This window comes from Centruroides sculpturatus, unplaced genomic scaffold (genome assembly GCF_000671375.1).
Source record: "Centruroides sculpturatus isolate CEXI.00-Female unplaced genomic scaffold, Cexi_2.0 scaffold259, whole genome shotgun sequence".
Classification (NCBI taxonomy): Eukaryota; Metazoa; Arthropoda; class Arachnida; order Scorpiones; family Buthidae; genus Centruroides; species Centruroides sculpturatus.
Genome location: NW_019384410.1, coordinates 419,277 through 446,174, shown reverse-complemented (window position 1 = coordinate 446,174; position 26,898 = coordinate 419,277). Strand labels below are relative to the sequence as shown.

Below are 26,898 nucleotides of genomic sequence, written 5' to 3'. Positions count from 1 at the left end.
TGTTGTACGAATCACTTAGATTTTACAAATACGTGAGCCGTTCACAGCCCGGCACACGTATTTGTAAAATCTAAGTGACTCGTACAACATGGAATTCATATAAAATGGAAAAATCAACAATGTTATAGGGGGTCGACTCATTTTCTTAATAAATTAATAAGAAATTAAATATTTTATTATATTATTTTTCTTTTCTTTTTTATAGGTTGCAGCACAAAATTGTAGGAAAAGGAAATTAGATCAAATAGTAAGTTTGCAGAAAGAGTTTAGTCAGCTTTCAAACGAAAAAGAATCATTAATAAAAGACAATAGGGCATTAATGGATAAACTTAGACATGCGAGAGAAAGTTATAATAGAATTCAACAATATTTAAAGCAAATTCCTAAACTAAATTGCAATTATATACAAGAGATTTGTTAGACTCATGTAACTTAATAACAGAACGATTTTTAACAACTGTATTGTTTTAATACAGGGTGTCCCGAAAGATAGTTTACAACTTTAATTTAAAAACTAAGATATAAAAGTTTGACAAACATTCACAAATTATTGAAGTGGACTCAGTACAAAATAAAAAAATAAATAAATAAATAAACATGTATTGTGTTCTGAAACCTTTTCATTTATAATAGACAGGAAAGATTACTCAATGATGTATTAATTTAAAAATCTTTTTGAACCGGAACATAATTTAAACTATATCAAATTCTTATGTTAATTCAAAGTCATATAATATAAAAATTTGAAGTTGTAAACTATGTTTTGGGACAGCTTGTATATTATTTATTAAAAAAAAAAGGCTCTAATCATTTTTCCCATCTCAATATTCTCAACTGAGTTTTCATTGCACTTTTTTTAATTAAAAAGTAGGATAAAGGGACGGTTAACGGAACACCAGTCAATCCATAAAATCCGATTCTCGATAATATTTGTTTAATATACGATTTAATCTAAATTAATTAGAATGCAAACTTACTCCTTTTAAGTATGTATAAAAGTTATTGTTTAAATTCATAATACTTTTGAGTGTTAATACATGTTTCATATCGAAAACAATACTTTCGGGTAATGTATTAGTGTATAAAAGTGAAAAAAATAGTAGTTTAAAGTGAATTAAAACAAAATTCTTTTACTGTTTATATATAAAGAAAGAAAGTACGACGATAGATTAAAAAAAAAATAATAATAATCCCCAAGTTTTAACTGAAATCTTTAAAGCTTTTGGAGCTCAGTTCAGTTAATCGAACTTATTTATATTATTGAATCAAGATCGTGCAATATTACTCTTGTAAACAGAGCTAAATGATATTATATATAACGTTCGTTATTATTTATAACATGCATTATATAACAAACAATTCAGTGTTGAGCACATTTCGAGTGAATTCAATTGGTAAACTTGCTATATCAGATACAAAAGAAGTGAAAGAAACGTTGAAATAATGTGGATTTATTTAAAACTATTGTACAATTTTTGTGATATTTGGGTTACTTCCCAAGACAAATTAGTGAGAATAGATTACGATGTATTTTTATGTTTTAAAAAAAATTAAAGTTTTTAATAAATTTTTTTCATCTGCAATTATTTTTCTGGTCATTCATAATCACATCTTTCCCCCCTTTTCTCTTATAAAAATGTTATATTAACCTAGAAACGTGTTTACAGTTTGTCATCACTATTTTAAGAAAACAACAAATCATACGTTAAATATAAAATGCCTGTTTGTTTGTAAGCAATTTGTGTATTTAAAAAAAACAAAAAAAGCTGTGTAAATATGCTTATGCTTAATTGTAATTTTTATGCCGTTTCGTTTTAATTTGCAATACGTTTATAAAATGTTTTTCAAAAAATAAAATGTTTAATAAATTAAAAATCTGCTTATGTTTTATTTAACTTTTAAATTATACAAAATTAGTATTATTAAATCATTGTACTTTGTACTGTACATTGATTCGTTAAGTCTAAAATATATTGTTTCATGCTGGGATATTTGTTAGAATGTTTATGATTAAGTGTTGATAGGGGTCTATTGTCAATCTCTCTTTTGTAGGAAATCTCGCCTACAAAAGAGAGACCGACAATAGTTAGTCTGTAACAAAGTTCACTGTCAACATAGCGGTTCCTATGTACAGATATAGTTTCTAAGCTGTCTTAAATAAATACATATAGATATATAACTTATCTTCATATTAGTTTCAGTACTTAAACCATTAATATCAATAGAGTGATAAATTTCATTGAGGATTTATATAGCCAAATTGTTTCTATCTTCAATACAATGATTTGATTATGTATTGATTTATCTTATAAATCAAAATTTAAATTCAAATATTCGTTTAAATTATGAAAATTTATTGTTTTAAACAATGAACTCTTGTTAAAAATATTACACTTAATATTTAATTAGGATAGTTAAACCAGTGGTATGTACTACAGTATGTTTTATAGGGTGATTATAAGGTCTGGAACATTTTATTCATCATCATCATCATGATGTTAATTTGCAATTTTGCACAGTACATCAAACTATGCACTACATTAAATAGAGAACATTAGAATAAAAAATATTGCGTGTTGCAGTGTAATAACAATAAATTATGTATGTTAGCCCATGTTTTCAGACTTATTGCCACCCTGTATTTACTTAAATTAGTGAACAAGATCTATCTACTAGGATCGCACTAAAAATTATTCCTATAGATTTTGAAATCATCTTAGATAATGTTATGTCATCATGACACAGATTCAAGTGTTAGTTCATAGATGATGTTTGTGCTTAGAGTATTAAATTATGTAAAATTATAAAATGAAATTTTTAAACGCGCTCTTACAAATTTTACCAAACTGGTCAAATCATTTTAAAAAGGGCAATCTGGAAGATTATTATTATTATTTTTTTCATTTTGATATTAATATAAATCAGTGTACAATTTAATTAAATACTTTAAACACATTACGATCTTTGTTATTTAAACACCTGTATCGTTAAAGTACTGTACCTTAATACATGACATGAGCTCTCATACATTCGTGCGCGCTCTAAATGTATTTGCTTGAATTTTTTTGAGAATACAGTTTATTTATAGGTTGCAGCACAAAATTGTAGGAAAAGGAAATTAGATCAAATAGTAAGTTTGCAGAAAGAGTTTAGTCAGCTTTCAAACGAAAAAGAATCATTAATAAAAGACAATAGGGCATTAATGGATAAACTTAGACATGCGAGAGAAAGTTATAATAGAATTCAACAATATTTAAAGCAAATTCCTAAACTAAATTGCAATTATATACAAGAGATTTGTTAGACTCATGTAACTTAATAACAGAACGATTTTTAACAACTGTATTGTTTTAATACAGGGTGTCCCGAAAGATAGTTTACAACTTTAATTTAAAAACTAAGATATAAAAGTTTGACAAACATTCACAAATTATTGAAGTGGACTCAGTACAAAATAAAAAAATAAATAAATAAACATGTATTGTGTTCTGAAACCTTTTCATTTATAATAGACAGGAAAGATTACTCAATGATGTATTAATTTAAAAATCTTTTTGAACCGGAACATAATTTAAACTATATCAAATTCTTATGTTAATTCAAAGTCATATAATATAAAAATTTGAAGTTGTAAACTATGTTTTGGGACAGCTTGTATATTATTTATTAAAAAAAAAAGGCTCTAATCATTTTTCCCATCTCAATATTCTCAACTGAGTTTTCATTGCACTTTTTTTAATTAAAAAGTAGGATAAAGGGACGGTTAACGGGACACCAGTCAATCCATAAAATCCGATTCTCGATAATATTTGTTTAATATACGATTTAATCTAAATTAATTAGAATGCAAACTTACTCCTTTTAAGTATGTATAAAAGTTATTGTTTAAATTCATAATACTTTTGAGTGTTAATACATGTTTCATATCGAAAACAATACTTTCGGGTAATGTATTAGTGTATAAAAGTGAAAAAAATAGTAGTTTAAAGTGAATTAAAACAAAATTCTTTTACTGTTTATATATAAAGAAAGAAAGTACGACGATAGATTAAAAAAATAATAATAATAATCCCCAAGTTTTAACTGAAATCTTTAAAGCTTTTGGAGCTCAGTTCAGTTAATCGAACTTATTTATATTATTGAATCAAGATCGTGCAATATTACTCTTGTAAACAGAGCTAAATGATATTATATATAACGTTCGTTATTATTTATAACATGCATTATATAACAAACAATTCAGTGTTGAGCACATTTCGAGTGAATTCAATTGGTAAACTTGCTATATCAGATACAAAAGAAGTGAAAGAAACGTTGAAATAATGTGGATTTATTTAAAACTATTGTACAATTTTTGTGATATTTGGGTTACTTCCCAAGACAAATTAGTGAGAATAGATTATGATGTATTTTTATGTTTTAAAAAAAATTAAAGTTTTTAATAAATTTTTTTCATCTGCAATTATTTTTCTGGTCATTCATAATCACATCTTTCCCCCCTTTTCTCTTATAAAAATGTTATATTAACCTAGAAACGTGTTTACAGTTTGTCATCACTATTTTAAGAAAACAACAAATCATACGTTAAATATAAAATGCCTGTTTGTTTGTAAGCAATTTGTGTATTTAAAAAAAACAAAAAAAGCTGTGTAAATATGCTTATGCTTAATTGTAATTTTTATGCCGTTTCGTTTTAATTTGCAATACGTTTATAAAATGTTTTTCAAAAAATAAAATGTTTAATAAATTAAAAATCTGCTTATGTTTTATTTAACTTTTAAATTATACAAAATTAGTATTATTAAATCATTGTACTTTGTACTGTACATTGATTCGTTAAGTCTAAAATATATTGTTTCATGCTGGGATATTTGTTAGAATGTTTATGATTAAGTGTTGATAGGGGTCTATTGTCAATCTCTCTTTTGTAGGAAATCTCGCCTACAAAAGAGAGACCGACAATAGTTAGTCTGTAACAAAGTTCACTGTCAACATAGCGGTTCCTATGTACAGATATAGTTTCTAAGCTGTCTTAAATAAATACATATAGATATATAACTTATCTTCATATTAGTTTCAGTACTTAAACCATTAATATCAATAGAGTGATAAATTTCATTGAGGATTTATATAGCCAAATTGTTTCTATCTTCAATACAATGATTTGATTATGTATTGATTTATCTTATAAATCAAAATTTAAATTCAAATATTCGTTTAAATTATGAAAATTTATTGTTTTAAACAATGAACTCTTGTTAAAAATATTACACTTAATATTTAATTAGGATAGTTAAACCAGTGGTATGTACTACAGTATGTTTTATAGGGTGATTATAAGGTCTGGAACATTTTATTCATCATCATCATCATGATGTTAATTTGCAATTTTGCACAGTACATCAAACTATGCACTACAAATAGAGAACATTAGAATAAAAAATATTGCGTGTTGCAGTGTAATAACAATAAATTATGTATGTTAGCCCATGTTTTCAGACTTATTGCCACCCTGTATTTACTTAAATTAGTGAACAAGATCTATCTACTAGGATCGCACTAAAAATTATTCCTATAGATTTTGAAATCATCTTAGATAATGTTATGTCATCATGACACAGATTCAAGTGTTAGTTCATAGATGATGTTTGTGCTTAGAGTATTAAATTATGTAAAATTATAAAATGAAATTTTTAAACGCGCTCTTACAAATTTTACCAAACTGGTCAAATCATTTTAAAAAGGGCAATCTGGAAGATTATTATTATTATTTTTTTCATTTTGATATTAATATAAATCAGTGTACAATTTAATTAAATACTTTAAACACATTACGATCTTTGTTATTTAAACACCTGTATCGTTAAAGTACCTTAATACATGACATGAGCTCTCATACATTCGTGCGCGCTCTAAATGTATTTGCTTGAATTTTTTTGAGAATACAGTTTATTGACACGGACGAGTATGTGGTTACGTTGTGTAACCAGCTTAGACTGCAGTGAATACCATGAAGAATCTTTCACAGAACTGTGACTGTTTTGGAAACTTTAAAACTCTACTCGTATATCTGTATGCTACTCATGTAGTCGTCTCCTGTACTGTACTTGCATATGCCAATGGATGTCGATTGGCTTATGTCAAAAATCCAATAATACAACGCTTTTGCTTTGTGCACTGTTGGGAAGGAACCGCCATTTTTTTTTGGTCCGTTGTCTTATGATCTCGCTCATGTCAGTCGCAGTGAAAAATTTCTGGGTTTTTTTTGACCGTCCAGATCGAATCCTGTCCCCTAGAGCGGTAGGTTTTCACTCTGGGGGCCGGGATTTTACTCATGCTTAGCACTTACAATTTTTTTTTAATATAAAACTCATCACTACCATCAAAATTAAGCGTTTTGTTATTTCATAATAATCAATAATATGATAACAAAATCTCATAACAGATGGCGCCATACACAATTTTATTTATTACTAGCTGCAAGGACCCGCTTCGCTGGGTTTTTATTTGTTCGTACATTTGTATGTAATATAGTTTTTTATATATATATATATAAAAGACTGTTTTTCTAAGTAATCTAGAATCTAGCTGCAAGGACCCGCTTCGCTGGGTTTTTAAAAAGTAACGATAGTGAAGATTAAGATAATTACATTATAGCCAATCTTACCCGTTTTCACAGAATGCAAGAATTAGGTCCCCCGTTTCCAGACTAATTAGAGAATTTTTACGTCTAGTCAAACGAACTATTTTCAACGTTTCTGGAACGTTTACAATCGTTCTATAATCGAACCAATATTCGAATTTTATGTTCGAATTTAATTCGAACAAATTCGAACAAAACATTCGAAATAGAAAGCCACTTTCAACCACTTTCAGCCCCATATCTCCCGCACCCTTATAGCTATCGAGACGCACCCCCCCCTGGTGCACGAATGGAGACTTGGGGCTACTACCACATACAAACACCATTCACGTACGATGTGTAGTTTTGGCGGAAAAGTGAAATATAGGGACATACATGTCCATTTATATATATATAGATGATTAATAATATAAAAGTTATTTTTAAAATAAAATCTCATAACAGCCAGGAAAGTTACGCAACTCGTTGCTAATTAAAAAAAAAAATCTTTTATCCGAATACAAAGCTTATAGTTTCGTTAATATAATTAATTTGTCTGAATTTGTTCGAGTGTATTGTACATATTGACTAAGGTCGAGTCAATATCTACACTTAAACAACTCGTTGCTGGATTTTTTTAAACTTTCCGGTAATATTTAAAACTGTGTGCGGCGCCCATCTATTATAATGTTTTATTTTTAAAATATTTTATATCTTTTAATTATTATAAATTGGCAAAAGGCTTAATTTTGAGGGTAGATATTAGTTTTATAAAACATTGTAAATGCTAATAACGAGTAAAATCTTCGTTAAGTCCGACCCTACACGAGATACACGACTTCTTTTATATCCCTACCCTCTCGAGTTTTAATCGCCAAACTTCAATAGCATCAAACCCCCTAATACAGAAACCTTTCTGCAAAATTTCACAAATTTTCGACAAAAAACACAAAAGTCATTAAGGTTTAAAGAAGATAAACAAAATCGTTTTTTCCACACACTAACATCCATACACACAGAAAAAAACCCGAATTTTTTTGCATTTCTCGTCTCTTGAGTCCAAAAATGTAAATATCGATTGCCATAGTTTCCCTTTGTTATATATAACAGAGCCAGAAAAGTTCTGTAAAAATAAATGAAGTAATGTTTCCTAATCCTCGTTATAATAAACGAAATATAGTAGAGGATATTAAACATATAATTCAATTTTTCCAATAAATTTTAAATTTATTCATTCTGATTAATGCGACGGTTGTTTTAAACAAACAAATTAATATTTTGATAATTTTAGAATATTTTTAAAGTGTTAGTGTTATACCGGAAATGAAATTTTGCATTCCTAATTCTCTGCTCATCTTAAATTAGTTCCAAAAATCACCGATAGGTGGCGGTGACATACAAAAGATATGACAATGAAAATGGGCTCACCAATGGCCAAGTGGTTCCGTTCCCTGAACACTGGGCTTTCGATCGTGGGTTTGCGCCTCGCTCGGACGGTGAAGTTTTCAGGGGTTTTCTTCACATCTGTAACGCCTGAATAGTGATCAATTACCCTTAAAAGACCTCCCTGAAGGCATTATTCCCCTCGTATAAAACAAAATTTATATAACTACTAGCCACGTCATATAACATGTCCATCGAAAAAACAATTTAACATGGGGTAGCTCTCGCCCAACATGAAAAACAAAACAACACAAGACGATGAAAATGACTTTAAATGTGTTTATTAGACAAGAGCTCGACATGGCCTTCATTATGAAGTATAACACAATTTATTCGAGTAACAACGCCCGCACCTGCAGAGTGTAGTAGGTCCTGTTGGATGAATGTTACTTCATGACTAATAGTTTTTTTCAATTCCAATAATATAGAAGGAGCTGATCGAAGCACTCGGGAATTTAAATACTCCCGCCAACTATTATAAATCACATTGAAAGTCATTTTTATTGTCATTTCCACGTCAATTCTTTCAAATTTCTTTCGTATGTCAATGCCACCCGTCGGTGATTTTTTGAATTTGTATTTTTTGAAGGTAATTTTGAATTTTTTCCTGTCAACAAAAACCACCGTGCTGACAATATTTATCACGCAAACCGCATTTCATTCCAATAATTGTCCCATTTTTTGTAAATGAATGTTTAAAGTTTTTACGGACTTTTGTTCATTTCTTAGTTTAAATCAACCAATCTTTTGTCTTTCTCATGAGCTCAATAATAACGGCTTGTCTGTGTTTTAACTTATTTTTCACAATAAAAACGTCACTATTCCTGAAGAGACAATCTTATTACCAATTTTTAACGTCTTCCTGTTTAGATAGAACTTGTCATTGTTACGGATCCCTTTTCCATTTCTAGAAGTGGCAATCTTACTTCTTGAATTATTGATTATTCAGAGAATATTTATATATAACATGTTCAATTTTTCTCTGCATGAAAATTGAAAACGAAAATGGCTCAAAAAATATCTGAAATATTATTTAAATAAATAAAAAAAAAAAAAACGGAGCTTAAGGGATCATCTTGAGGTAATCCCCTATCGAATTAAAATTGAATTGTTTGTTTGTTTAATTTACGGTAACGCAAAACTTGAGCGATGCTTTTTAGAAGGCCTTTAAAGAGATAACAAGCATCACATACATGGAGAAAACCCAAAAAACTCCACGTCCTGTCGAGGTGCGAACCCACGACCAAACTCCCGGTGTTTAGAGAACGAAGACCGTTTGGCCACTGGTAGACACTATCGTTATTGTATTTTACCAAATGTTTAATTTTTAATTAAAGTATCGTGTTTATAAATTTCAAATCTGTTTCTTACATCATAATTTTTCCCTCTTTTTGTATTTTTTTAGAATAAACGATTACTGTTTGTTCTAAAAAAGATAAATTAAAAAAATAGTCGTGTTTGTACGAAAACGATGGCATATTAATAATGTAAAACTGTAAATTTTTAAGAGACTAATAAGTATTTCACGCTTAGTCACGATGATTTGGGATTTTACATATTTTCGTTTAAGGTATTTCGCGCTTAACTAATAGTAGGTGAAATGACAATAGATTCAAAATTATACATTAGATTTATTATTCGAAATCTTTTGTTAACGATAATTTACAACTTTTTTTTCTGAAATATTTATTTAATTTTTATAACTTAAAATTATTAAAAATAAAATAGATTTACAAGAACAATTTTTATATTTTAGTTATTGTAAATTCTTTGTGGTAAAATTTAACAGAAATGTTCAAGAGAATTTAGTTTATTATTGAAATTATTTTGAATAAGAAAAGAAAGAAAGGAAGAAAGACATTTATGTGCATGGAACCAATGAAGATTAGTACCACTCAGTATAACTTTTATGCCAAATAAGTACTCAATATAATTTAGCGAAAAATTTATAATGAGTGGTTCAAACAAAAATTTTGACTGAACAATCCGGTTCATATTGTTTTTACTCAATGCAAACACCTGGAGACTAACTTGAAGGCAGATATATATATTTAAGTCAAGGTTAATGTAAGTTAGTTCAGCTCCGATCTTTAAAATATCACGAGGCTAACGAAAACTTTGACCGAATAATCCGGTACAAACGTGGAAAATAATGACATAAGATTTTAGTTGGTACAAACATCTGGGAGCAACTTCACGGGTGTTAGTGATGTAATCAAGATTTCGAGAATATGAATGCTACTGAATTCAGATTTCAGAGGGAACAAGGCAGAACCAAGGCACTTGTCCTCTGATATTTTTCGGAGAATGCTACACAATTAACTTAGAATTACTTAATTGAAATCTTGTGATAGGCGTTATTATACTTATTTACATTTTCAAATGACAATACTAATTGTTTTGGTGTCCACAGGGTGCTACGGCAGAACAAAACCCTCTTGATACGCCTTAATTTCTGAAGATTTAGACTTTTATTGTATTTATACCAAAAATGTTTATTTCTCTTTCACTTTGTCGCTGTTTCTAATGATAGTAGTCGCTCACCTGAAACTCTACCATACATTGCATTACACGTTAGGAATAAACTTAATCATCTACAATGAGGGATGTATTTAACAAATAAGGTTTTTTTTAAACTCTTTCCGCCCTGTGGGCACTAAGAGGGTCTCTATTAACAAGCCCATTATAGGTTCGGCCAGGCTCACAATGAGGTGGCAGGGAGAGTGGTGAGGGAAGGAGCCCGACATATCCGGACGGACCAACCCCCGAAAAATTCCTGGGAATTTATCGACCCGTCCCCCAGAGCGGTAGACTGCCACTTTGACCGCTCGGCCATCCGGCCATCTAACAAATAAGGGTGAAGAATAAGAAACGACACTACAGCCTCAAGGTTTTTAATGTTATTATTTAATATTTTCCTCTATATTTTATGCACTCACCTATACAGTAATTGCATTATATAGTGATTATCTATATTCATACTATTCATACATATTCATAACCGAATAAAAATTCCTGGTATGGTTTTGTTTTAATAGTGTACATTCGACCTCCTATAACACTGTTGATTATTCCGTTTTATACGAATTCCATGTTGTACGAGTCACTTACATTTTTCAAATACGTGAGCCGTTCACAGCTCGGCACACGTATTTGTAAAATCTAAGTGATTCCTACAACATAGAATTCATATATAATTCATATATTCAACAGTGTTATAGGGGGGTCGACTGTATTGAGTTTGATATTAAGAAAGATCATAAAATAAAATAATTCTGTAAAGTTTATTTCATAATTTATNCGGGTAACTAACATATTGTAACTATTGATATATAATCCAGTGCATATTCTAATGTGCAACTGGACACAGGATGTATAGTGCAAATTTTAAATTGTGCAGTGGAAATCCCGTATTTGTGTGCAATAATTAATTGTTCGATTTCAAGTTTTTAAGTATTTTTTTCTGGTTATGTTAAAGTTAAAATATTTACCTAAATTAAGCAGTGCGGATATTATTCGGCCCGTGAATAAAAGAGGTACAAAGGAATGTCGATAACATTTACCATTTGTGTCGAATACGTACGATAAATATTTTTATATGGCCGTAACACTAATATTATTATCATTTAAGACTATAATTTACATATCCAGAATTTCGGTGCTCTTATCATATAGTAAATTATGTCACGTATGGACTCGCGGTGCACGTTGCATGTGTCTAATTACCAGAGCTCTAGAGTTGTTTAAAAATCTACCGACCCTGACTTTTCCTTACCATCTGAGTTCGACCGGGGCAGACTTTTTACCAAAATAGGCTCGGGAATTCTGATGTCAACACATGAACTTGGAATGAAAGCTTCAACAAACAGAGTTCTAATAAAGATAGAATGTAGAAACTTTTTTATTCCAAAGCTAAAAGATTCCTCTAAGTAATGACATCGTCAATATATAAATATGTATGCGATAATTTTTACTTTTTTGGTTGTTATATATAACAGAGAGAAAGTGTAGCGATTGGTCAAAAGATGATCCCTCCCTAAATTTTTACATTTTTGGACTTGGGACACCTTGAAATGTTGAGATATGCAAAAGGTTTGGGGATTTTTTTTCTGTACGTATGGATGTTAAAATGTGGGGAGGGCACAATTTTGTTCAACCTGTTTGAAGCTTAATAACTTACGTGGTTTTTGAATTGGAGTCGTATGGTTTAACACTGGCGTTATTAAGCTTCAAAGTGGTTGAACTAAATTGTTCCCCACACACAGCCAGAGCCAAAGTTGTTGGATTTTTCGTGACTCCAACTTTGACTAAAACACCAAAACTTCATGACTCTCCTGCTAATTACTAAGAATGAACAATGATTGAAATTAAATAATTATACAGATATAAGATATTTATTGTCTTTATTTTCCATTTATGACTTTTATAATGGCTTAGTAACATTAGGATTTATCGGTTTGGCCAAAACAAAACTGATATTTGTGCATTAGGAAAAAAACCTTTGAATAAGGACTTCTATAATCTATTGTAACTAAGTAACAAAATTTAATTATTTTTTTATCAAATATCAATATAAATAAATAATTCTGTATTTAAACTAATATTTTAATATTTAAATTAAAGTACTTTATTGTATTTACAATTTGAAACGAATTAAAATGTCTTACTATGTTTCAAAAATATTCCGATAGATGGCGAAGAAACTATAATGGTTCCTTTTTGTACGAAGCGTGTGTATTAATCAAGATAATTCATACATTTTTTTTTATAGGTAGAAAAATATAAAGTATCGGATAAAAAAAATGATAAGTGCAGAAGTAATTAAGGATTTAATTTTGAATGATCCTAAGCAACCTTTTGTATTGAATAATATGTTAGAAAATTGGAAATGTGCGAAGTGGACTATGAAGGAATGGGCAGATATTTGCGGGAAAGAAGAATTCAAATTCCGTTTTTCTAGAAAATATCCAAATAAAAATGGCAAGTAATTTCAAATTTAATGACATTTAGTTTTTTTTCCCTTCTTTCTAATCTATTCAATGTATACCAGTACTTTGAATTACATTACAATACTGTATCTACATATATACAGGGTGTATCAGTACAGCGGTTACAAACTTTCAGGAGAGATAGAGTATACCTAGACGATGGGAAATCACATAGCAATGCATGGTCTGAAATGCTTTCCTGGTGCGGTAGTGACGACACAAAACACAAGAAAGTAAGGACACGAACAGGGTGAGAAAACATGTTTATTATTCTTAGTACAGGAAAAATCAACGAAGGTGTTTGAAATTACAACCCCGGGCCGTGATGCAAGCCTCACATCTCTGGCGCATTGAAGATCTAACGTTGTCGAAAATATTGGGCGTGTCCCGGACTTCCCCAGCAGCTGCCACTATGCATGCAACAAGTTCCAGGAAAGTGTTTCCGACCATGCATTGCTATGTGATTTCCCATCGTCTAGGTGTACTCTATCTCTCCTGAAAGTTTGTAACCGCTGTACTGATACACCCTGTATATATACAATACAATAACATTACATTGAAGTAGAACTAGATACCAAATTTTAGTCAAAATTCAATTGTATTTTATATTGTATATTTTACTTTATTTATGAATTAAACTAAATATTCTGAAATTAATTTTTTTTTTTAAATTCTTATACTTCTGAGATTTAAATTGAGTGACAATGAATCACAGTGTACAATTTAATCCGGTGAGTAGTAATAAAAGTGATAAATCTCACACAATTTTAAGAGATGATCAATAAAATTGTGACTGTAAAATTTAGTATCTTCCTCAAATGTAATAGTTCTACTTTAATGTTTACATTACGGGTAACTAACATATTGTAACTATTGATATATAATCCAGTGCATATTCTAATGTGCAACTGGACACAGGATGTATAGTGCAAATTTTAAATTGTGCAGTGGAAATCCCGTATTTGTGTGCAATAATTAATTGTTCGATTTCAAGTTTTTAAGTATTTTTTTCTGGTTATGTTAAAGTTAAAATATTTACCTAAATTAAGCAGTGCGGATATTATTCGGCCCGTGAATAAAAGAGGTACAAAGGAATGTCGATAACATTTACCATTTGTGTCGAATACGTACGATAAATATTTTTATATGGCCGTAACACTAATATTATTATCATTTAAGACTATAATTTACATATCCAGAATTTCGGTGCTCTTATCATATAGTAAATTATGTCACGTATGGACTCGCGGTGCACGTTGCATGTGTCTAATTACCAGAGCTCTAGAGTTGTTTAAAAATCTACCGACCCTGACTTTTCCTTACCATCTGAGTTCGACCGGGGCAGACTTTTTACCAAAATAGGCTCGGGAATTCTGATGTCAACACATGAACTTGGAATGAAAGCTTCAACAAACAGAGTTCTAATAAAGATAGAATGTAGAAACTTTTTTATTCCAAAGCTAAAAGATTCCTCTAAGTAATGACATCGTCAATATATAAATATGTATGCGATAATTTTTACTTTTTTGGTTGTTATATATAACAGAGAGAAAGTGTAGCGATTGGTCAAAAGATGATCCCTCCCTAAATTTTTACATTTTTGGACTTGGGACACCTTGAAATGTTGAGATATGCAAAAGGTTTGGGGATTTTTTTTCTGTACGTATGGATGTTAAAATGTGGGGAGGGCACAATTTTGTTCAACCTGTTTGAAGCTTAATAACTTACGTGGTTTTTGAATTGGAGTCGTATGGTTTAACACTGGCGTTATTAAGCTTCAAAGTGGTTGAACTAAATTGTTCCCCACACACAGCCAGAGCCAAAGTTGTTGGATTTTTCGTGACTCCAACTTTGACTAAAACACCAAAACTTCATGACTCTCCTGCTAATTACTAAGAATGAACAATGATTGAAATTAAATAATTATACAGATATAAGATATTTATTGTCTTTATTTTCCATTTATGACTTTTATAATGGCTTAGTAACATTAGGATTTATCGGTTTGGCCAAAACAAAACTGATATTTGTGCATTAGGAAAAAAACCTTTGAATAAGGACTTCTATAATCTATTGTAACTAAGTAACAAAATTTAATTATTTTTTTATGAATTAAAACAAAATAAATAAATTTTATTAATCAGTTAAAATAGATCAAACACATTTCAATGTTTTTGACTTTTGCTTTAATTAAGATTGTTTTGTGTTGTTTGACACCTCTTAAAAATATTTTTACTGTATTTACTCATTATAGTTTAAGTTTTTCATATGAATAAATTTTAATGTTTTGATTATATATCTTTTTCATTATGCTTAATAATTTACCTTTAAATTTTAAATATTATGCTTAAATTGTAACTACTTTTTATTTAAAATTATAATTGAAATTATATAAAATTTATAAATGTTCCAAAAAAAAATTATTTGTTAGATAGTTGCTGATCTGATCGAATAAAACATTTGACAAAAATTAAATTAAGCATTAAAGCAAACTGATTGTTAAATATTTAATGTAAAAAGCAAAATATTTCAGCATAACATTCTATATATAATTGATATATATTTATATACAGTATATCATAATTGTAAACCCTCTATCTTTTGGGCTAAGGATCTGCTTTTGAATATAATTGTCATCCTATCAGCCTAACCTAGAAATTCTGCACTTATTTGTGCTAGTATAACATCTTTAATTGCATTATCTTTACAAATGTGCACTTACAATGAGTACTAAAAATCCAAAGTTTGCTTGCTTTGCATTTTTAAAAAATTTCACTTTCTAACATTACAGATTGACATTTTCTTTAAGTTCAGTAATTCTTATGAATCTTCACAAGAATTCTTACATGCATTTGAGAATTTCAACAGAAACTTTAAATTTATTATTAAATTATGAAAAATAAATTTTTTTCTAAAAAATTCTTCATAGGACTAAAATTTTGTTTTCAGAATGTAAGATTTTCCACTCTTTGGTATGTGAAAGTTAATTTGAATTTCTTGTAAATTAAGTCACATGCTAAAATCACTTTTTTTTTTTTATCCTATAGGCTATAAGGAATTATTAATTTTTGTAATTTTTTTTAATAGATAATTAACTTTCTATGTATTACTTATTATATATGGTACAGTGTATTCTTCATTCTACATTTTTACTGCAAATAATCAGTTTAATTGGAAAGCCAATATTATAAACTTATTATTGTGTTAAAGAGAATGAATATTGAATAAATGGTTAAAAATATCACAAGTTTTGTCAAAAAACTTTCTACAAATTGTTTTTTTTTTATTTCTCAGCCTTTGCATTCCAAAATCAGCCTTTCCTAGCTATCAAGTCAGACTCATCTGTAATGTAAGGTTGTCAGTATGATATATCTTATAATATAATTGAGATGGGTTGATAATAATAATAAGTGCAGAGCCCAAACAGTTAGGAGTTAAAAGCTGAAATTTGGTACACAGTTAGGGTATGTCATGCAAATGCATACTAAGAAGTGACTTTTGGAAATTTTTCCCCATTGGGAGAGGAAAAAGGTTAAGGATTACCCTGAAGAACGCTGCTTCTACTGTACTATTTTAAATATGGTTTTTTTGCGTTTTTGCGGGAAATCAAACATATTTTTAGACTCATCTATAAATTCTCTAATCAGTCTTGGAAGAGTGGGGACCAAATTCTTGCACTCTGTAAAAATGGGAAAGATCTGCTATAATCTAATAATCTTAATCTTTATCAGGCTAGAAACAGCTATAACATTAATAATTTAATAGACAATTTGGCATTAGAGTTAGAGGCCATTTCTTGATAAATTAAATAATTTAAATAATAATTTTAGAATTACTGGAAGAAAAGAATTGGCCCGAAGCGGGACTTGAACCTGCAACTCCTGCTTACTGTGCAGATGTGTTGCCAATTACACTACCTGGACCTTTGGTCTGATCTCCTCTTTTAGCATATATAAGCTAATGATATAACCATCGATGGTTATTACAATTCCAGCTGGGGATGCGTTCAGCACCCACGACATGCAAACAACTCCCAAGGCACGTATCGGGTGTAGTAAGGATGTTTGATTATCTTAATCTTTGCTATCGTTACTTTTTGCCCAAGCAACGCTGGGCTCATTTGCTAGTAATATATACTGGTATATTTTCTTTTTCAGTTTTAATATTTTGTTTTCAGATTCAATTTATAAATATTCTAAAAATTTTAGAATATATAATAATTGAGATTGAAATTTATCATTAATACTGATATTTAATTTTAGATGACTTCTTATGTATGTGATTATAAATAATGACAGTAGATAGCAGTTTTGAACATGCCATTACACAAAAGTTGTTTGTTTAATTTTTTAAACAAACAAATTAAAATATTCTTTAAAATCCTCAGTCTAATGTAATACTACTTATCAGTGCAAGTGGTGTAATTTTTTATTGATAAAAGGTTTGCTCATTGGCAAAAGAAGTTACACACTCAGATAGAATTGTTTAATTACTGCAAAACCCAAACAGACTACTAGGAGAGATGATGTCTTATTGTGAGACAAACACAAACAGCTGCAATAGCATCTTTGTCTATCATTCAGAGACAGGTAGAAATCTTGCTACAGATTCCTCTCTCTTCCTGTACAATGGTATGGAAAGAGATGAGTAGATACTAGCAGAGGCAAATTTGCATACATGATGACCACTTTGTGTCCTGCTATTAAAACTTTGACCTAATTGACTTCAAAGTTTTTATTATATCATTGTCTACATTGGGCTTAGTATATTAATAGGACTTATTATATTGGTTATACTAGGACTTATTAATATACTAAGTCTAACATAGACAATGATATAATAAAAACTTTAATACAGTAAGGACATAGAGAAGGCAAAAGAATTAATACTCATTGACTTCATTTTGCAGTGGTGCCATGACAAAGAAATATGGAGTTTACTGACTAACAGACTTGTCTTTAGCAATGAATCTTGGTTTTGTTTGGGAACAGAAAACCATTGTTAGTGTGGAGTACTTTGGGTTATTTCTTTAATCTTGTTTTTACTGTTCAGTGACAGTACCCCTTGCTGGCATGCTAGTCTGGAGAGCCGTCTTATATGATGATTATCTCTAATAGATATACCAGGGACATTGATTGCACAGAACATAGTTCTGTGCAATCAATATCCCTGGTATCATTACTCTGCATCCTTATGTGTTTTCTTTCATGACAGGGTTGCAAACATCCTTTTACTAGCAAGATAATTCTCAAACATAGGTAGCTGGGGCTTCCTAGAAATGGCTTGATCATGCTACATCTCAAGATTTTTTGCCAGTCAAGCATTTGTGGGACCAGATACTATTTTCAACAAGTATGAGGGATCTGGAGCAGCAGTGACAACATCCATAAGCAGATCTATTGTAGGATAGTGTAAGATATCTATTGTGATATCTATACACCGCCATCCTATTGTGATATGTATACGCCTGATCATATCACTTGCATTCTGACAAAAGGAGGTCTTACAAGGCACAGGTGTCCATAGCAACTTTTCCAATGAGAGACAGAAGATTATACTCCCACTGTTATCGTAGTTATAAAATCAGACTAATCGAGCTTATATCAGTCAATTTACCATACTATTGAGTAAGACAGAGAATAGAATTTTCTGGCAATCTTTAGGAAATTAATTATAAGTTTTAAACTTCCAAAACCTGTTTTTTGCCTTCAGTTAGAAGGCCTGATCCAGTTGGGCAAGTGTGCTCACGTGCTACAAGGTATTAAAGATTCCTTTAAATCAGCAATTCCCAACCTGGGGTACGCTATAGGTTGTTTAGGGGTACAGAAAAAAGTTTATTATGACAGAAAAAATAATATATTATGTATCACAAATTAATAGTATTAAAAAATTATTAGGTAAAAATTGTTCCTTGCAACAATCACAAACTTTATTATACATTTCAAAATGCAAAAATAAAAATAAAAACTTATGCTGCCGATTGTACAATGCAACTGATCAATAAATGTTGTGCAGTCGGTCAATGGTAGTGGAGATACCATTATATGTGATTAGTGATTATGCTACGGACTTTTGATGGTGGGGTGTGTTACCGTTATTATTATTATCTCTCAACAATATCCCCACGTGTTGTTTGAAAAAGTATTATTTTGTTTATAAAAAGTATTTTTATTGTTAGCAAGGAAAAGGACATAGCTAATTTCTCCAGATTTTCTGTACACACAGTAATTTTTTTCATTATTTATTCAGTATTTTTATTAATTTTTTATTGACAAGACTATGTCTTGTTTATAAAATCGTACAGCTTGCTGTGTTACCAGCTTAGAGGTATGAAGGAGTACATGTCAAAACTTACAATTTGGCACAAAGTATTAGGCACCCAAATCATGTGCTTATAAAAAAAACAGACTTGTGGGTACTCAGGGGACCGAGAACTGAGTCAAAATAAAATTCAAAATGGCGACACTCTCTACAAACAGGCAGTGCAAGATTTGTGCATGTGTTGCTCTTTGGGAAGTTGGAAATGCCACAGGAGTATGCTAATGAAAAAAAGCTTGGGAACCGCTGTTTTAAATGATAGCATTGTTCCACAGAAAATTGTTTTTTTGCTAGGATATTACAGTCATTTAATACCATTGTTTTTATTTTCTCACTATTATTACATTAAAGTTTTATTCAATTTCAATGTGTCCTCCTTGTACATAATTTTTTTATTTATGAGTGTATTGAATTCTATTAACAATGGTAACATAGTAAACTACTATAATTTAAAATTATTTATTAAAATATTTTCAGAATGTGTCTGGGAAGGAGAAGCAGAATATATAACTTCAACAATAAATGGTTTTTTAACTTGGTTGAATGATTCAAATGAAGAAGTGAATTTATTTAGCTGTTTTAAAAGATCTGAATTTTGGTGTTATTCTAGTTATAATTATATGGCAAAAACTTTCCAAAGCATTCCAAGCATTATACAGGTAAGTTTACAAATTTATTAATATGAAAAATTATGTAAATTTTAATTTTAATTTATATTTTTTAATTAAGTATTTTAAATTTCTAATATGATTAATAAAATAAGCTTTTAAAGTACTTTTTTACATCTATCAAATATAACTGTGCTAACTTGTGAGGTTAAGCAGTTTTAAAAGTACTTATATGAATATAAACTTACATATTGTAAGATGTAATTACAAAGTTTATTACACAAAAGTCTAAAAACATTAGGGCTTCACAACATCATATACAACACACTACAGAAGGTTGCCATAAACATATCACAAGTTCTAAACACAGATACCTGCATGAACAGTATATAAATAAAACATTTTTTCTGTAGTTATACCTTGACTTGGCTTTGGCATTGTATAAGATACCAAAGGGATGTGGGTTATGCAATGGGGCAAGATATATACTGATTTTAAGTTCCAGTCTTGAGTTAAAGTAGATTCACACTATATGACTATAGATAACAGGCATTTGATCTACCAGACCAATAATTATCTATTTATATGTTTATGAGAAATGACACCAAATGTCTAACTTGCTTCCCACTGTTACAACCCTGACCTAATTTGATGGATTAAGATTTATTTTTTTAATAAATACTTGCAAATAAGACATATTAATCTTCAGTGTAATATAAAACACAAGCAGCCAAAAAGAATTAAACTTTTATTCAATAATTATTTATGATTAACAAATTTTAAGAAATAATTTAAAATTGATGATTAAATTATTTTCTGTTTAATTTTTTCAAGTGTATTTTATTATTACTACTGGGCAAAGGAAATCAGTCACAAAATAGAAACTATAAATTGTATTTATGTTTTTATACTTAATTTACATAATTGGGATAGTTTATAAACATCTGCAATGAATTGGTGATTTGCTTTTTGTCCTTACGTCATTACAATATGAAACTATGAGCATTAAGTTTTGGCTCTATCACACACTATTGATGTTGTCAGAGTAATCACACAGAAATGGGTAGACACAAGTTTATTATGGCAACGGTATGCATTTCAGACAGGTTGTCTGTCCCTCTTCGACTGTATTTGTTACAATTTGGTGGGTTTATAGGTGTCTACAAAAATACAAATGGTTTTTTGTTACAAACATTTGGGTTTATGATTAAAATAATTCAAAATTACATTTTTATACATACTTAAAAGGTACATTCTAATTTGTTGCTGATGTGTGGGTTGCTTTATTTTTGGAATTTTTCACAGATGTTATGTTTTCCATACAAATAGCAATCAGAGATTAAAACTGTTGCTTAATGAAATTAATTGTTAAGTAAATACTATGGTAAATGAATGTAATACAAAGTTATAAAACAAGATTACAGTTACAAAAGTAAGAGCTGTTTTAATAAAGGTTACATATATTTATGCAGACAGTCAGCTCATACAAACATACTTGTAATGAAGTTATGGGGTAACCAGTGAGTACAGGGGGTGATCCTCAATATTTCTAGGGATTTCTCAGTAGCCACTTCCCTATTAAGGCCATATCATACATATGAAGGCTCTTCAAAGGCACATTAATGAAGACAATACACAAGCAAACGCTTGTGTATTGTCTTCATTAGTGTGCCTTTGAAGAGCCTTCAACAGTTTAGTACAGTGATGTACACACAAGCAAATGCTTGTGTGTACATCACTGTACTAAACTGTTGTCTTTGCTAATGCGAACTCTAATTGAAAGTTATTTATTTAATATTTTAAATTTTTTACAAATGTTAGTTTAATTAATGGAAAATGGATTTCTTTATTACAGAGTTTAAAAAATAAAGCAAAAAAGTAATGTCATCTTTAGTTTCTGTTTCATTAATTATTACTTTGAATTAAAACTAATAATTATTAAATAAAATTATTTAAATTTAATTCATACATACATATATACATGCATGCATGCATGAAAGACATCAGCTGTACACAAGGTTTAGCTGACGGAAAAGAGGGTAAGGGAAAGGGGGAGGAAGGAGGGGAGATAGACAGTAGAGAAAGATAGGATCCCTCTGAACAGCATATGTATGGCTACTTTACCCTCTATGTTTGATGTTGGTGTGCAGTTTTTAAGCTGCGAGGCCATAGTCCCCTGAAGGGTCTAAAAGAAAACCTGAGTGTAGCGAACACCAATAATTGCATATCACCACAAATAGCTAAGTGTAGAAGTTAGTGCCAAGTGGCTGTTAGTAGGAAGAGTTATATCTACTTAATACTAATAAAACTGAACACGAGCATGAATTTCAATACTATTAACAGCTAGACATGCAGTGTGAACACAAATGAACACAATGACAAAGTAGACAAGACAAATGGACTGACAGAAGACAAACAAGCAAGACCCCAATTTTTTTTATTTTTTTTTTTTAATTTTTTGTATTTATTTATTTACTTAAACATTAACTTACTTACTAACTAAACTAACCTACCATAACCTAGGGCAAACCTAACCAGACAACTAAAGCTAACAACCCTAATCTAATTTAACCTAACCAGAAACCATGCTAAGAGTCCCTAATCTAACTTACAACTAGGACTAACTTAAACTAACCAAATTTAGACTGAAAAGAATACGGAAAATAAGAATTAAAATACAAAGTTGAAAGGCAGCTATATACTGACAGTTGAAACTAAACAAAGGAAAAGCTAATTGCCATCTGTTCCGCTGGAGCGAGTGCTCTCAAGAGCCCCACTAAGGGATATGAATGCGAGGAGATGATGGAATATTGTACATGTGTGAATGAGTTGGTGCAGGTTGCAAGGCCAGTTGTACCTTTCAAGAATAGCAGCTCTCATTAAATTATCCCTAATGTGATTGTACCTATTACAGCAAAACACTAAGTGAAGTGGTGTTTGGTCCTTCTGAATACCACAATTGCATTGTGGATTGTCCCCAAAGTTAAATCTATGCAAGTATTGCTTAAAGTTGCTGTGTCCTGTAAGTAGCTGAGTGAGGGTGTAACTAGGGTAAAAGTGGCAAAGAATCACAGTAGTGTCAACCTTGGGGATGAAAGTGTAGATGAGTCTACCAGTGGTGTCATGGTCCCAGCTGTCTTGCTGTAGAATGAAGATTTGCTTCTTGATGTGATTGTTGATGTACGAGGTAGGAATGTAACTGAAAGTACTAGTGACTGAAGACTTTGCAGCTTGTTTGGCAAGATGGTCAATGGTCTCGTTGCCAAGAATCCCCACATGACCTAGGACCTGTTGGAAATCTATTCTAATGTTGTTGTCTAAGTGTCTGAGAATGTGATGTATGAGATGGACAAGTTTTAAGCAGCTATCAGACCTTGCAATCCTGTGTAAAGCTACCCTACTGTCAGAATAAATGTGATAGTTTAAGTAGTGTCTTTTGTCCTTCCTATGCCTAATGTGAATTAAGCTCATATAAATAGCTAAAGTTTCCATGTGTGCTATTCAGCAGTGTATACCTACATGGAAGCAAATGTTGTGAAGCTCGCGGCCTAAATCGGAGTAAACTACAAAAACGGCACCCACTTCGTCACCCATCTTGGAACTGTCAGTGTAAATCCTAAACATGGAATGATCACTGGATCTTTGAAGTAAATGTCAGGGGCAAGCTGATGGGAGGGGTGGTAATCATAAGTCAGGAGGGTATTTTTGTCAATGCTGAATTTTTTGATATCATCGATCAAGGTCAGACTAAGGGCAATCTTACCTACTCTAATCATCTTGTTGTCATCTGAGTCATTATAATCTTGTGATAAGATTTTCCTGCCAAATAATGCATTTAATTTCTAAGTTGATAGGGGTCAACCCTGACATTACCAAAAGGGTACTAGTGGGTGTGGTCCTATAAGCCTTACAAATGCAGAGAGTTGAAATTCTTTGAACAGATAACAGTTTTTTACAGTTATGGACTTTGGTGGCCACATGGCCCCAGACCTGTATGGCATAGAGGCATGCTGGCTGAATTGTACCCCTGTAAATAAGCTTAGTAGCATTAGGGCCAAGGACCCATGTCTTCCTAGCAATATTAATGAGGGCATTGGCTGTCTTTTTAGCTTTGTCCATAATGTATTTAATGTGCGGTATGAAGTTAAGTCTCTCATCAAGAATAACATCTAAATATTTAATTTCCATTTTTTATTCTGTGAGCACCTATTTGAAGGGTAAACTATTTGATAAGTGATGTGTTCCTACCAACTATCATGCTTTCACTTGCCTACCTTTACAAAAAATTATTTTATATTAATTATTAATAGTTGCAAATTATAGTCTGAATAATCCAGAAATTAATGTGATTATTCTAAATATTTGGGCTTAGTTCTTTATACGAGGGCTGTTCGAAAAGTTTGCGGCCTTGCCTATATGCGGCGCTGCGATCAATTTAATTTTTGGCGGGAATAATTCAGCCATCCTTGCTAAAGATATGATACCAATTTCCGCTTGATTTGTCGTAAAGTTTTGCCACGACAGCTTAGCAGATAGTCAATGTGCACATGCTTTGTCAAAAATGGAGAAGACGGAGACTCGTGCGGTCATAAAATACCTGACGAAAAAAGGGTTGACCGCATCTCAAATCAAAGCTGACATGGATGAAGTTTTGGGAGAGTCTGCTCCTTCGTACACCACTGTGAAAAAATGGACAGCCCTTTTTAAATCTGGCAGAGAGAGTGTGAAACATGACCCTCGCAGCGGACGGCCGTCAACTGCTGTCACTGAAAAAAATATCGACAAAGTTTACGATTTGGTGTTAGCAGATCGCCGTTTGAAAACGCGTGAGATAGCTGAGACAACAGGCATCTCTGTCGACCGAGTGCACCACATCTAACCGAAAATTTGGGTATGACGAAGGTCTCAGCAAGTTGGGTGCCGCATCTGCTGACCGCTGAGCAAAGACGTGTTCGCACTTTGATGTCAAAGAAGTGTTTGGACTTCTACAAGAAAAACCCACGGGATTTCTTGCGTCGGTTTGTGACTACTGACGAAACGTGGATCCATTACTACACTCCTGAAACAAAAGAACAGTCGAAGCAATGGAAACACCCCAGTTCGCCACCACCAAAGAAGGCAAAAACAGTTCCATCAGCGGGGAAAGTGATGGCCTCGGTTTTTTGGGGATGCTAAAGGAATCATCTTTATTGACTACCTAGAAAGAGGAAAGACCATCAATGCTGTCTATTACTGTATACTTTTGGAAAAACTGAAGAAAGAAATCGAAGAGGCCACACTTGAAGAAGAAGGTTCTGTTTCACCACGATAATGCCAGAATCACTGAACAAAAAATAAACGAACTTAGCTTCCAATTAGTTCCACATTCACCGTACTCACCTGATTTGGCCCCCAGTGACTTCCACCTTTTTCCAAATTTAAAATAATTCTTGGTTGGAAAGAGATTCCACTCAAATGACAAAGTCATCTCTGAAGTAAACGAGTATTTTGCACACCTTGACAAATCGACCTATTGTAATGGCATAAAAAAGCTAGAACATCGCTGGAATAAGTGCATTGCTAACAAAGGAGACTACATTGAAAAATAAAAAAAGTTTTAACATTATTTTGTTTGTTGTTCTTTATGAGGCCGCAAACTTTCTGAACAGCCCTCGTACATACCTACAATGATCTGTTAACAGAAATGAAACAGAAAAAGCAATATTTTAGTACTTGAGATGGTAACGTCTAAACTTTATATCAGTAATTATCTTGCTTTCAATGGCAACTCTGGAGGTGCAGGTTATGTGAAGGTTTTATTTTTGTTCTTGCAATTTTCTGCCGGGTATTATAGGTTATATCCTGCTGCAGGTTATTCACTCAAATTTACAATACTTGGCAATTTTAAGAAACTAATTAATCTTATATTAATGCTTGTTTATGTGAAGCAATTAATATAATGTACAAAACAAAATAATTTTTAACAAATAAATTTCTATTCAATCATTTTGAAATAATTCAATTGTATAGTTAGGATGTGGATTGGTCATCCTTTGGTTTTCCTGGAAGATGTGGACATCAAAGTACTTGGTGGATTGGAAGTGAAGGTGCACATACCCCTTGTCATCAGGATACTTATGGATGCAATTTAGTAGCCCAACTGACTGGCAGGTAATTTAGTTTCTTAAAAAATTTGAAACTGTTATATTAAAAATCTAGTAGACTTTCTCTAAAAGCTTATAGTTATTAAGAAAAATTGTATTTAAGTACTGAATAGAAATAACATGTAATTAAAACTTATTTTTAGTTAAGTGCCAGGTAACATAATTAAAAAAAGAATGATTTGCTGTAATTATGATAGATAAAACTGCAAAGAATTAAGAATTTATTAATATTATGCTTTTTATTCTACTATTATTAATTAATTGTCTGAGCACTATAAATAGCTCTTTTTAGGATTTATCACATAATGTCGGTGAACATAATGGGAAGTTGTTGATACAAGATATATGGATTTACAATTATGGATTACAAGCTTGTAATTTAGTGATTGTAACAGCTGAAAATGGACAGTTTGTCTGCCTGAAATGCATACCATGTTACAAATAAATACTTAATGTTCATCAGTCTCTGAGTGAGCTCTTGACAATGTGTGATAAGTTCTAAAAAAGAGCTATATAGTGCTCAGATAATTAATTAAGAATTTAATATTGAATGTGATGTAGGATTTAAAGTATGGTTTAAAAATATTTAATTTAATAATTTAACTTTGATTTTTAATTCTTAAATATTTTCTTAACACTGATATATATATATATATATACATTGGTACCACATTGTAATTTTCTTTTTGAAATACTGTATATATAGGGTGTCTGGCTTATAGATTTAATAAAAGACTAATTTATAACTTTCATTGTTTATATGTTTCTAGTAATAT

The 26,898-nt window shown here is 30.9% G+C and overlaps 2 protein-coding genes across 3 annotated transcripts in view; both read left to right on the top strand.

Annotated features, from left to right (window-relative positions):
* LOC111619002 (transcription factor NF-E2 45 kDa subunit-like) overlaps window positions 1-1,062 on the top strand; it is a 28,239-nt gene extending 27,177 nt beyond the window's left edge. Inside the window, exon 6 of one of the 2 annotated variants that reach the window (XM_023360632.1) lies at window positions 206-1,062. In XM_023360632.1, coding sequence (XP_023216400.1) covers window positions 206-421 — 216 coding nt within the window. In that variant the 3' untranslated portion in view covers window positions 422-1,062. The remainder of the gene's footprint in view (window positions 1-205) is intronic. The other variant, XM_023360631.1, reaches the window with a different exon arrangement.
* An 11,711-nt stretch (window positions 1,063-12,773) lies between these two features.
* LOC111618999 (HSPB1-associated protein 1-like) overlaps window positions 12,774-26,898 on the top strand; it is a 34,215-nt gene continuing 20,090 nt past the window's right edge. Inside the window, exons 1-3 of the mRNA XM_023360628.1 lie at window positions 12,774-13,045; window positions 19,849-20,030; window positions 25,993-26,129. Of these exons, the coding sequence (XP_023216396.1) occupies window positions 12,868-13,045; window positions 19,849-20,030; window positions 25,993-26,129 (497 nt within the window). The 5' untranslated portion in view covers window positions 12,774-12,867. The remainder of the gene's footprint in view (window positions 13,046-19,848; window positions 20,031-25,992; window positions 26,130-26,898) is intronic.